Raw genomic sequence first — 13,500 nt, 5'->3', positions numbered from 1 at the left:
ACGTCTTATAAATATCTTCTTCTTTTCTTTCTCCATTAATTTTTTTTTTCTTGAAATGGTTTTATCTCTTTTGTTTGTGTATAGTGAAGGTTCTTATAGTCCAAGTTTGCAGCATTAGGAAAAAAGATATATAAAACAAAGATTAACATTTGAATTGGCTGCAGCTGTGTGACTCTGAGTCCATCTGGACAGCTGTGTCAACTCAGCAGGGGTTGGCTTCCTAATTCACATTGCAAAAGTTGGAAAATCATTTCTGAAATGTTAGTCACATAAACCTTTTCTATGTAGACACGTCTGTCTGACTTATTAAACTCAGTGACTACCTCAAAGGTGTTGTAAAACTGATTTCCCGACTTAAAACCATAGACTTTATCCAACCAAGAACTCTGCCTAACTGTGCAATCACAGCACAATTAACATCTATAGAAAATCATCAGTCATGTTTTCAAGAAGATACAATTATTTTATATTTCACCTTTTGTATTCCACATCATGAACAGCTAAAGTAGGCGTAGTGGCTGACAGCTAAATGGGTCACATAAATTTGGTTGGTGAATGTCCAAGGACAAAGGGACTCTTTGAAGTTTTTAACTGGTTATTTCACTTCCCATGACACTTTTGGCAGAATTTGGCTCACCTCTGATAAGACCTCCCCCTGCCACTGCATGTTACATGATCACTTTTAACTTCGTCATCAGGCTCCACAATCGATGTCCGGTGAAAACCCCCTCATCTGAATCTGTATTGAGAAACTCTCAAAATGGAGACAAGGGGGGTAAATATTATGTGTTACATAACAGTGAGAAAAGAGGGGACACAGACTGCAAACTGGTCAGATGTCATTTAGGGGAGGAGTCCCCTTTAAATATATATATATATATAAGTCAGGTCGACAATCAACCTGGTTCTCACAGGTTCACGATGGTGATGCTGGGGATTTTGGTTGCTGTTGCTGTATTTCTGGAGACGGTCTCTGGGGCCTCTGTAAGTGCCACATAAAAAATATATATTTCTAGAATATCAAAAAAAACACTCATTAAAGTATTCACCATGTAAAAACAATACTCTAATTTCTGCACCCACAGACTCTCTGAAAGTATGATTATTATTTCTCATTTTGAGCATTAAATCACTTTGATAGACATATGGTATAGCAACAAAAGTCTATATGTCTCTGTCACAACATATTTTGAAGTTATTAGACGTGCAGCGTTCTTTGAAATGTTGTGTTACATAATGGTTTGATTCAAACATATCAAGTTTTTCCCAGAACATGCCAAATTGAAACTGAGAAAATCAAATCTTAATGCAATGTGCCAAGATTTTCATTCAACTTTCTTTTATTTTTTGGTGCTTAATTTCTGTAGCTCGGGGTGGTGTACACAGAGGGAGGCATGGTGGAGGGCGAGAACATTCGTCTTGGGTTCCGCCGTCACATGGACGTCTTCAAGGGGGTTCCCTTTGCTGGCATCCCTGGACGGTTTGAGAAACCAAAGCGTCACCCTGGCTGGGATGGTGGGTAGACTGACTGAGCTTCTCACCTAAGAGATTTTACATTCAGGCCGGTAAATAAAAACTACCATGATGCTTTGTTGTTCAGAGAAGAACTCACAGCACAACAACAAGGAGCCATTAGCCAACCTTTTATTGACTGACAAAGTTTTATCTTCCTTATTATTTTGGCTGAAGCATCAGCTAAAGACCCAAACTGTATGATGCCATGTGCCATGAAAATATACGCAATCTAACCTGGTAATTTTTAAAAGTCTTATGCTTTTCTTACAATGTGTGTATCTTTCTTCAGGTATCCTGAAGGCCACTGAGTACAGGAAGAGATGCCTTCAGGTGAACCTTATCATGACTGAAACCAGAGGTAGTGAGGACTGCCTTTACCTTAACATCTGGGTTCCTCATTCTGGCTCAGGTAAACACAAAGGCAAGCCCACAAAGTGCCATCCATAATAGATTAACACACGAAGTGGCTCTAATTCTCTTTGCTTTCCAGTGTCCACAAATCTGCCAGTCATGGTCTGGATCTATGGAGGAGGCTTCCTGGTTGGAGGCTCAATGGGTGCTAACTTCTTGGACAACTATCTGTACGGCGGGCAGGAGATTGCAGAGAGAGGAAATGTTATCGTGGTGACACTCGGGTATCGTGTGGGAACTCTGGGCTTCCTGAGCACTGGAGAGCCTGATTTGCCTGGTATATGTCACTTCATTCATAAACTGTAGAGACATTACAGTACAGAGACGGGTGGATGTTGACCAGTTTTATAAATTGTTCCGTCTTCTTGTCAGGAAATTATGGTCTGTGGGACCAGCAAGCCGCCATCGCCTGGGTGCACAGAAACATCCGCTCATTTGGAGGAGACCCTGACAACATCACCATCTTTGGAGAGTCTGCAGGTGGAGCTAGTGTCAGCTTCCAGGTGAGAAGCTTTTTCTTCTGGACATTTCAGCTCATTGTGTAAATACCTGAGAGGTTAAATGAAACAGATAATGATAAAATGCATAACTTGTATGTATAACTCAATGTAATTCAAAGAAAACACTGAAACATCTGCTTTTCTGTTTGTCTGCCTACAGACACTCACTCCCCACAACAAAGGGCTGTTCAAGAGAGCCATCTCCCAGAGTGGTGTGGCCATTTGTCCGTGGGCTGTCAACAGGAACCCCCGCAGGTTCGCTGAGGAGGTATATCACAGCTCCTATGACATGTTTTACATCTTTCTGAAGTTTTGAACCCTCTTTTTTTGGGAATAGTTTTAAAGTTGGACATATCCCTTCAGGGCTGAGAATCAATTAAAGATGATTTGAACCCTCTCCTCAGGTTGCCCTGAAGGTCAGCTGCCCCACTGATCAGAATATGGCCAGCTGTTTGAAGATGACTGATCCCGTGCTCCTAACGATGGCCGGCACTCTCAGTCTGTCCAGCTCACCTGATCGTAAGGACTGCACTCCACCCAGCCTCTTTTACATTTTCGTTTTAGAAGTGGTGACATTGTGCTTTCTACCAGAGCAACACACAAAGAAGTAAATTTTTATGCCTTGATTAGTAACCAAGCCAAAAGTGACACTGGTGTGCATTTTACCACACTCTCTCCACATATGTGCATTTCTGGCTACTGTACATTGACTACTTTGTCTTTCTGTATGACGTGTCCAATGTGTGCTAAAGGTGTAAAATGATGTAACGGTAAGTTATGCAGACAGACATTTTAAATTAAAGCATGAGAATAGAAATGACATTTTAAAAAAATCTAAATAAGCCAAAAAATATATATCTACATATATATCTACATCCATCTATATATCTATCTATCTATCTATCTATCTATCTATCTATCTATCTATATATATGTTATCTGCCTCTGTCAGACCCCCTTGTAGAAAACCTGCTCCTGTCTGCTGTGATCGATGGCGACTTCCTGCCTGATGATCCTAACAAACTGTTCCACAATGCTGCTGAGATCGACTACATCGCTGGAGTCAATGACATGGATGGACACGTCTTCACTGGTTTAGATGTTCCTACCATCAATTCCCCCCTGGTGGACACCCCTATGTGAGTTCAAGCCATTTGATCAGTGCGAACCTCTAGCCTCTTTTAAACAGATCCTGTTATATCCCTCATCAGCTTTGCCTGTTTTCACTGAACCGAACAAAGTCATCATAATACTGAAGTGTGTGATTTTAGATAGCATGGGTATAAAAGGGGCAATTAGAAAGTGGATCTACCCAGAGCAACATACCATACCTGTGTGAGAACCTGTGGAGCTATAAACATGGTGGCAGAGAGTTGTTTTATCAGGCCTAATTTTCAAACCTTCTCTGCAGTGAGGATGTGAAGAGGCTGCTGGCTTCATACACCAAGGAGAAAGGCAAGGCTGGTTTGGACCAAGCCTACTCCACATACACCTCAACCTGGGGATCAAATCCCAGCAAGGAGATCGTCAAGAAAACCGTTGTGGAGATTGGAACAGACTACATCTTCCTGGTTCCTACACAGGCTGCCCTCTACCTTCATGCTGCCAACGCCACGTGAGAACAAGATCTTGCACTAGAGATATCACTGTCAGTTTATTTATAAACCCTTTCATTCCCCATGTTGCTTTAGAAGGTGGGGAATAAAAACAGGTAGTCATTTTTCTTATAATAATAACTCCAGGGTGGCAACGCTTATGCACTTATGGCATGCTATAGTTTCCATGTATATAAGCCATGCTGTCTTTTATATTTAGTGGGTACATTGTTGAAAGCAGTATCAAGCATATATGGACAGGTGCAAGACAATACATCTGTCATATTTACCAGACTGCTGCACTGACCCTGATTTTGGATTCTCTGAGACATCATAAGAATTCTGTTTGTAGGGTGCTATGTTTTTTCTTCATTTATCTCTCTCTGTCTCTCTCTGGTGTCATCATTGTCACATGCTATGTTTTCCTTGTCTCACCGAAGAACTGGACGTACCTACTCCTATGTCTTCTCTGAGCCCAATCGTATGGGTGGCATCGGTAGGCCCTACCCCAGCTGGGTGGGAGCCGACCACGCTGATGACCTGCAGTATGTGTTCGGAAAGCCTTTCACCACACCACTGGGATACTGGCCTCGCCACCGTGACGTCTCCCGCTACATGATCGCCTACTGGACCAACTTCGCCAGAACTGGGTATAAATCTGCAGACGCACGACATAGAAGAAATCAGATCAATGCAGAAATCAACTAAACTTCAATCAAAGATTACATAGAAAACTAGAACTACCTCAGTTCAGTTGCTCTGTTTTCTGCTTATGTCCACAGAGATCCCAACAAAGGAGAGATGAATGTGCCCGCTACCTGGCCCACATTCACCAGCAATGGACACCAGTTCCTGGAGATCAATTCCAAGATGGACAAGAACTATGTGAAACAGAAGATGAGACTGCGTTATGTGCATTTCTGGACCAGCATCCTGCCCAACCTTCCCACAATTATCTCAGAATAAAGAGCTTTTGCAATCTCCTGTGCATCTGCAGATGGACCTGCAGATCTAAAGTATCACATCATTATTGGTTCCTGAAAAATAAATTGACACTGAATACAAATTATAATTTTTTGCTTTTATTTAATAAGGTATTGTGCTTCTTTAATTTTACAATATACCTGAACAACTTCACTTTGTATATATATGTCACCTGTGTTTTGGGTTTGTTTGATTAAATATTTGGCTCAGCAATGATGACAATGATTATAACTTCTGTTATAATGACATAACATTTTGGTATTGAGCTTATTTAAGGTACAAAACATTATCAGAGGTGCAGAAGCATGTGTTAACCTCATAATGCAAAATAAACAAAATCAAAACAGACAGGTTTGATATTCAGACTGCACTGCCATTTTGTTACCAGTCCAAATGTGTTAGCTAGCATACAGTTAACCAACTTAAATAATTCAAGTTTATATAAAATGGTAGTTGACCTTTCAGGGCAATTTGCCTTAAACATCTCAAACTCCTTAAAGTGAGACAAGGTGCCATAGTATAGGAAATAAAGACAAACACAAGGCAATAGTTTACACAGTGCAAATTAAAAGTCAGGATTGTTTTCTCTGGAGCTTGTAGAAAAAAAAATCTGAACTTGTATGTTTAAATTTTTACTTGTGTGTAATATTCACGCATGAGCTGAATTTGAAGTCAAACGAAAAAACTAGAGAGCTTGTAGAGACAATGTGAACATGGATGTTGAAATTTTGACTTCAAATGCTCCTGTGCTGAAGTCGAAGTCACAATTCAATCAAATATTCACAAATGTATAGAGTGGCAAATGCAAACATTTGCTCGTTTTAAATTAAAAACAAAGTTGAGTCCATTTTCAAATACAAGCACAACTCTGTGATTATAACCTCTCACTCCAATACAACCTCACAATGCAACATCATTTGTGCACTTTTGCAACACTTGTAGTTGTTGAAGTGAGAGAACAGAGCAAGGCGTTGGCAGGACCAGTGAACCAATCAGTTGATTTCAATACTAATCTAAAACCACAATTGCAGACAGGCAAAACAAAAGGGCTGCAATGCTAAAAGCTCTTGTGTTGTTTGTTGTTTTCTGTGATTTCAAATTGAGCTGTGTGAATATACAAGTTAAGGTTTTTGTTCTCACATCAAGGCTGTCATGACTAGCCCCTAAGGGGGCTGTTTTCTGAACCCTTTGTTATGTTTTGAACTCTTTTGTGGACTTTTGGACATTTTGGACTCTTATTTAGTTTCTTAAGTTCTGTTAGTAGTTCCTGTTTTATTTTTAAATCATGGCCCTTGTTTATCTACATAATCTACTTCCTGTCTTTGTCTAGTTTCCTGCCATTTGTGATTGTCTGCCCCGCCCTAATTGGTGTCACCTGTTTACCATTACCTTGTGTCTATATATTGTTTGCTTCTCCCCTTGTTCTGCGCCAGTTCGTCTTGTCTCGCCTCTTGATCTAGTGTTTTATCTCTCGTCATTGTATCTCATGTCAGGTTCTGTATTTGTTTGTTGCTTTGTTTCTTGTTTGGTTTGCTGCTCTTTGTTCAATCATTTTTCCTCGCTAGAGTGATTTTGCATTTGCATTTTGTATTTTTGTTTTTGTGCATTTTTTCCCCTTTATGGGTGATCCTTGTTTGCTATTTTGTTCAAATTAAATTTTTACTTTTGATTTTGTCTGTGGAGTCGTGTGTTTAGGTCCAACTCCTTGCTCAGTTGTGACAAAGGCTACAGTTGAATGCATTTTACAACATACCTTCATAGTTTTCCTGTGTCAGGACATGAAAGAACTAGATGCTTTTCAGGTTTTCAGAGGTTATTAACAAAGGAGCAGCTGTGTTTAATTAACCTGAGACAAAAAATTGAGACAATGGAGAATATCAAATGAAGACTGTGACAAGCTAGCTTAGGTGACAGGGCCCACCCTCAGGGCACTCCTGTTCCACCGTTTCTCATGCAAAGAACAAGGGGGGTATGTTTATGACTTAGTGTCATTGAGCTTGTTTTGGTTTTTTTTGTTTTTTTTTTCTTTAACTGAAGAAAACTGGAGTAAGTCATTTTTGCTCAGAAGAAGATTAAATGTGTTCCATCATGTTTTTGGTTGACTATCTGCAAAGAGTCATATTTAGTTATAATTCTTTCCAATATAGCACAGCTGCCTAGGCCTTCAATAATAAATAAATTATGTTTATAACCTCCATGACAGCTTTGCTCTGAGTTTTTCCTGGAATATTTTGAATATTGTCCCACTGTATCTTGAGGACTATGTGTGTGGACCAGTTCTTGCAGGAAGTTTTCTAGTTTGAACAAAATACTGAAGCTCAAATGCAACATTTGACCAACAGCAGCACTTGAAAGGTGTGGAGTTATTTTGGAGGTTTTATCTTATCTCAAACGGCGTGTTCTTTGCTAATCTGAGAATCAGTCCACCTGCTTCTGTAAATCAACAACACCTTGGCTTCATTACTAACTTAACAAGGACCACTGGCTTCTCTCTCTTCCATTTTAAGATGAATAAATATAATATGTAAATACATACAACATGATACACAGATTGGCATTTCTCCATTCACTTGACTTTTGGCAAGTTTACACCATGCTGTTTTCCATCCATCAGAGGTCAGAGGTTTAGTGGTCAGTGGGACCACACGGTGACAGTATTGGTGTAAAAGTTGCATAACATGAGTAAACAGCTATAGTTACCATTAAGTCTCTTGCAGGGACTCTTGTATAAATAAGCACCCGGAGAGACATTTGCTGGTTTTTGGACAGCCATGGAGAGCCTGAGGATTTTGTTGGCTGTTGTCCTGTCCCTGGGAACAGCCTCAGCAGCCTCTGTAAGTCTGTAAGAATTTTAAGTGATTAGAATTTTCAAATATGTGAATTAAAAGATGTTTGACAGATTTTGGGGAAAGAAAAACTGAAATCTATGTTAGTGTTGGGATGTGATAATTGTTAAAATGGTGTTTGACTTCACTTGTGATGAGTTTAAATAGCATCTATGAACTTTATGTTTGCAAATTATCAGATGGAAATTTAACAGCTGCTCAAGCACACATTTATTTATTTATTTACAAAATTTTTAAGACTTGGCACATCTGCTTTATACTGTCACTAAAGGTGAAACCTCTTTTTTTTTTTTTTGACTGTGTCTCTAGCTGGGTGTGGTGCAGACAGAAGGTGGCAGTGTTCAGGGACGAAATATCCCCCTTGGTGTTTTCCGCTCTGTGGATGTTTTCAAAGGAATTCCCTTCGCTGCCAAACCTGCAACCTTTGAGAAACCCAAACCTCACTCCGGCTGGGACGGTGCGTTAATCCCCGATCTTTTTGTATGGTATATACAGAAGCTTAAAAATCTCACATACACTGCAGAATCACTCCTACACTGAGAAGAAAGGATGAGTTTTCTTTTCATCCCCAGGCATACTGAAGGCAACAAAGTTTGCCAAGAGATGTCTCCAGCTCAGCATGTTCCAGACTTCTCAGACTTTAGGTAGCGAAGACTGTCTCTACCTCAACATCTGGGTTCCTCATGGCCAACATGGTACCTTTTTTCATTTTTCTCTATGTTAATGTCAGAAACATTGTTACTGTAAACAAGGTTGCTTGTAAAATTTAAAAAGAAAATGCCTCTCTTGTTCTCCTCAAGTCTCATCAAACCTCCCAGTGATGATTTGGTTTTATGGAGGAGGCTTCATGGCCGGTGGCTCTATGGGGCCAAATTTTCTGAACAACTATCTGTACAGCGGTCAGGAAATTGCAGACCGGGGCGATGTTATTGTGGTGTCAGTGGGATATCGTGTGGGAACACTGGGCTTCCTCAGCTCAGGGGACTCTAGCTTACCTGGTAAGTACAAACAATGGGAATTTACTAAAGCAGAAGAAACCCTGTGTGTTGTTTTATATTTAGCTAGCAGACTTGTTGGCTTTGTTCATGCGTTTTTGACTCAAACTTTGTCACCATGACAGGGAACTACGGTCTGTGGGACCAGCATGCTGCCATCGCCTGGGTACACAGGAACATCCGCTCATTTGGAGGAGACCCTGACAACATCACCATCTTTGGAGAGTCTGCAGGTGGAGCTAGTGTCAGCTTCCAGGTAAAACGCTTTAGAAAAAAAACACGATACCACTTTTTAATAAAGGATAAGGATTTGTAAGAAGAAACTGATGGCTTTTTGATAGCCCATAAATAATTAATTTTTTATTTAGAGTATTGTATGATGGATATCATCCTCCTGAATGGTAGCAGTTAAAACAACAATAAATATTTTACTAACCTTTAACCCTTGTAATGTGTTAGGAAGCTGCCCACGTCTTTGGTGTTGGCGGGTCACAATTGACCCGTGACTTAACCCAGCCCAAAATACTCAGAGAACAATGATTATCATACAGTATTGTTTTTCACCTCATATCTACCTTGTAATGCATTCATATTCATGCAAACACTGTATTAAATGTTATTTTTTTTGCCCAATGGACCTTTTATCTTATAATATACCACTCGTTTTCATTTTCAAAAATATTTAAATTCACTCACTGTCTTTGTTATAATGAAGACAAAGGGTAATTATGTTATCTGAGTATAATAGATTAATATTAAAACATATCACCAAAATTATTTTTTTTTTTAAACTTAATATTATTAACCATAGTGACATCTGTTGTGTTACTGGTCTGGACTGACCTGTACAGATTTATGTTAGGATAGAGGTAAAAAAGGCTTTTCTTTTTCACAAAACCAAACCAAACCAAGCTCAAAATTGCAAATGCAGATAGAACATGAAAAAGACCATGAACAACAGCAAGTTTCTCTCTCTCTCTCAAACTGAACATTGAACAAAGACAAAACGGACTCTGTCTGTCTGAGCATTGAAACATTTTCAAACTGAACATTGGCAAGGTGTGTGTGTGTGTGTGTGTGTGTGTGTGTGTGTCTGTGTGTCTGTGTCTGTGTGTCTGTGTCTGTGTGTCTGTCTGTGTGTCTGTGTATTAATATTTGTAGTAATATTCTCTGAGAAAAGTTGTGTTCCCATGGGTTTAGGTGTCCCCAGGAGAGACAGGTGCGGTGAGGGTGAAGGTGCGTGGGCTGGAGCGGGGGATGAAATGTCACCTTTTTTTGATTTGAAGACCTCTCTTTCACCATCTGTGCCCCCAAAGATGATACAAAATGCACCAATATTCTGCGAGAAAAGTTGTGTTCCCATGTATTTAGGTGACCACAGGGGAGACAGGTGCGGTGGAATGGGGAGGGGATGGGATGAGGTGGGGGTGTGGGTGGGTGGGGTGATGTGTAGTGGAGGGGGTGTAAATTGAGTCCAATATGATCCACAGAACAACCTAAAACTTTTATATGATGCATAGATGCTTACAACTGCCAATATTCTTGACGGGTCATATCTGACCCGTAACCCCTCAGATGTCACTTTTTCTTTTAGAGACTTTCAGAATTTACTAAAATGGTGAAAATTTTTTTGTTGTGTTATAATAGTTGTTCCTGAGGATATCATGAAGCCTTGTTCCAATACAAACAAGGAAATGGTACTTTTTACATATTTTAAATCGTAAACGGGTCAAATTTGACCCTAACACAATATAAGGGTTAATAGAGCCATTAGTTACAGGTTATAACCCATCGAGTATTTCTTATAAAACTTGCCTGCCCAATAAATGTGCCTTTTACGATTCTTTCCAGTCAAAAGTGACAAATTTTAGGCCTGAAAACAGCTATTTCATGTGAATTGTTCTATTAGTTAAGCTAAGCAAATTGGTAAATAAACATAACTACAAATAATAATTTTAATACTGTGTGTATGCATTCCTACACAGACTCTCTCCCCCCACAACAAGGGCCTGCTCAAGAGAGCCATCTCCCAGAGCGGTGTTGCCCTCTGCCCCTGGGCTCTCAACAGGAACCCACGCAAGGCTGCAGAGGAGGTATGTCATTGTCAGATGTCATGGAGAGGGACTAAGAAGAAGACCTAATTTTAGATGTTTTTAAAATTTGCCAACAACTGTGAGGTTGGGGGTGTTGCCTTCAGATGGAAGCAAACCTGTAACAAAGTCCAGGGACTTATGGGATCAAAGATGAGAGGGAGACAAGGTATTTTGTTCTGGGCACACACTGAATGATTTTTAGAGGATGAAATAGGTGAAAGTTACCAGTATTTCAGCAGCCTAAATCTAAATCTCACCGGCCTGAATGTGAGGAGACATCTTGCTTCCCTACTTTAAACATGGCTTGATTACCTACCGTGTGCTCAGGTTGCTGTTAAGGTCGGCTGCCCGACTGATGACAGGATGGTGGACTGTCTGAAATCAACTGATGCTGTGACTCTCAGCATGGCTGCTCCCGTTGTCCAACAAGGCTCCCCAGACAGTGAGCATTATTACTCAGCATTCACAAACCATGTTACAAACTGGAAATCAAATCAGTCAGATCATCAACATAGAAATGGATTGTGTTCACAAATTGATCCCTGTGCTTCACAAAATAAATAAAAAGAAGAGGACTTGACATAAGATGCCCCTTTTATTATGATCTGTTTCACTCTACCTCAGATCCTGGAGTGAAAAACCTGTTAATGACTCCTGTTGTTGATGGAGACTTCCTCCCTGATCAGCCTGCCAACTTGTTCCACAACACTGCTGACATAGACTACCTGGCAGGGGTTAATAACATGGATGGACACCTCTTCACTTTAAAGGACATTCCTTCCCTTGGTAACAAGAACGAAGAGACTCCTGTGTAAGGCTGACTTGTCTTCAGAGAGGAGGCATTTTGTTTTAGGCTCTCCTATGGCTTTGACATTTAAACCATGAAAGCAAGAGAAGAAATGTGTTCACTAACTGAGATCTCTGAATTATTTTCTCTGCAGAGAAGATGTAAGGCGGCTCCTTGCTGCTTATACCGAAGAGAAGGGGCAAGCTGGTTTGGAGATTGCCTTTACCGAATATACATCCAACTGGGGGTCAAAACCCAGCCAGGAGACCATCAAGAGAACTGCTGTGGACATTGGGACTGATTATATCTTCCTAGTTCCCATTCAGACTGCCATTTACCTGCATGCTGCTAAAGCCACGTGAGACTAACTGTTGATTCTCTGACATAAAAACATCTTTTAGTTGCTGTAGGTAACTCTTTAAGTTTGAATTGTTATTTCACATTAAAAGTTTATCATGCTACAACATGTGAGATGCTTTGGCTGCAGTTACATTGTTTAATGTCTGAAATGAACTTCTGGTCCCACACTACGATTAATGACCCGCTACAGCTTTGCTTCATATTCAAAATAACAAATCGTACTTGAGGGCAAAGTTTGAGACTGACATGATCAGATTGCTGATGCCACTCGTGATGCAGGACAAACACACTGTGTTGGTCTTTAACAGGTCCGGCCGTACCTACTCCTACCTGTTCTCTGAGCCCAGTTTAATAGCTGGACCTGGCAAACCCTACCACGACTGGGTGGGAGCTGACCACGCTGATGACCTGCAGTTTGTGTTCGGCAAACCCTTCACCACACCGAAGGCTTATGGAGACAGACACAGGGACCTGTCTGGCTATATGATTGCATACTGGACTAACTTCGCCAGAACTGGGTAATGAGACACACTGTGCATGCATGTGCATGTTTTAGTGGGTTAAGGATGGTTGTACAAGTCTTTATGACAAAACTAATGAATACTCTTCTATTTATTTTCACAGAGACCCCAACAAAGGAAACCTGAAGGTCCCTGTGGCCTGGCCTGAATTTACCGGGATGGGACACCCGTTCGTGGACATCAATTCTAAGATGAATGAGAGCTCCATTGGGCAGGAAATGAGGCTACGCTTTGTTCGTCTTTGGCTCAGCACCCTTCCCAGCCTTCCGTCGTATCATGCCACAGATGCTCAGTGATGAATTTTAGTTTAAATGAGATACCAAGTACACTTCTAAAAAGTATGTACAATAAACTTTATGAGTGAAAAAAAAGGCTCTGACATTTTTTTTTAATGGTTCAGCCTGACTACCTTTCAAAAGTGGTAGCCTTCAACAACATCATTAACAATGGCTGTTTAATGGATGTTTAATAAAATACTTTCTAAACAATATACTCCATGTAGTACAAAATGAGTCACTTGATACACAGCCAGGCATCAAAAAAGACAAAACCCAACCACCACCAGTCACCCTTGGCGGCAGTCGACCTGGGCCCCAGACCCAGATAAGCATCAGATGATGACATGACATGATGTACAGGAAAAACTGATAGGGAAACTTAAACACAACAGCTGCTTTGTCCTCCAGCCCCACCCTTTCATTCCAACAACCCCAGCCAAACGTCACCCAAGAGAAGGTTATACTTGCCTTTTGGGTCTTAAATACCCAGTTATGTGAGTTATGCTGCACCTCCATTTCCTGGAAGAGAATTCAATATTGCCAAAGCTGTACCACCTCGACCATATCTACCACTGTAAATATTGGCTTTGTGAATGTGTCATCTCTGTCGAGCAA

The 13,500-nt window shown here is 40.5% G+C and overlaps 2 protein-coding genes across 2 annotated transcripts; both read left to right on the top strand.

Moving 5' to 3' along the window:
- The first annotated feature begins 905 nt into the window (after nucleotides 1-905).
- LOC121195496 (bile salt-activated lipase-like) lies at nucleotides 906-5,087 on the top strand. Its single transcript, XM_041058995.1, has 11 exons — nucleotides 906-984; nucleotides 1,368-1,515; nucleotides 1,805-1,924; nucleotides 2,006-2,203; nucleotides 2,299-2,429; nucleotides 2,587-2,694; nucleotides 2,831-2,945; nucleotides 3,379-3,565; nucleotides 3,838-4,041; nucleotides 4,462-4,671; nucleotides 4,804-5,087. Exons 1-11 carry the CDS (start codon nucleotides 922-924, stop codon nucleotides 4,985-4,987), a joined length of 1,668 nt encoding a protein of 555 aa, XP_040914929.1. The 5' UTR covers nucleotides 906-921; the 3' UTR covers nucleotides 4,988-5,087.
- A 1,360-nt stretch (nucleotides 5,088-6,447) lies between these two features.
- On the top strand, nucleotides 6,448-12,914 carry LOC121195499 (bile salt-activated lipase-like). Its single transcript, XM_041058999.1, has 12 exons — nucleotides 6,448-6,493; nucleotides 7,723-7,839; nucleotides 8,161-8,308; nucleotides 8,424-8,546; nucleotides 8,652-8,849; nucleotides 8,972-9,102; nucleotides 10,832-10,939; nucleotides 11,267-11,381; nucleotides 11,564-11,750; nucleotides 11,881-12,084; nucleotides 12,395-12,604; nucleotides 12,711-12,914. The coding sequence occupies exons 2-12, from the start codon at nucleotides 7,777-7,779 to the stop codon at nucleotides 12,901-12,903; spliced, it is 1,680 nt and encodes a 559-aa protein (XP_040914933.1). The 5' UTR covers nucleotides 6,448-6,493; nucleotides 7,723-7,776; the 3' UTR covers nucleotides 12,904-12,914.
- The last annotated feature ends 586 nt before the right edge of the window (nucleotides 12,915-13,500 follow it).

Source organism: Toxotes jaculatrix, chromosome 16 (assembly GCF_017976425.1).
Source record: "Toxotes jaculatrix isolate fToxJac2 chromosome 16, fToxJac2.pri, whole genome shotgun sequence".
In the NCBI taxonomy this organism is placed as follows: Eukaryota; Metazoa; Chordata; class Actinopteri; family Toxotidae; genus Toxotes; species Toxotes jaculatrix.
The sequence above is the reverse complement of the archived record's forward strand: the minus strand, read 5'-3'. Positions and strand labels throughout refer to the sequence as shown.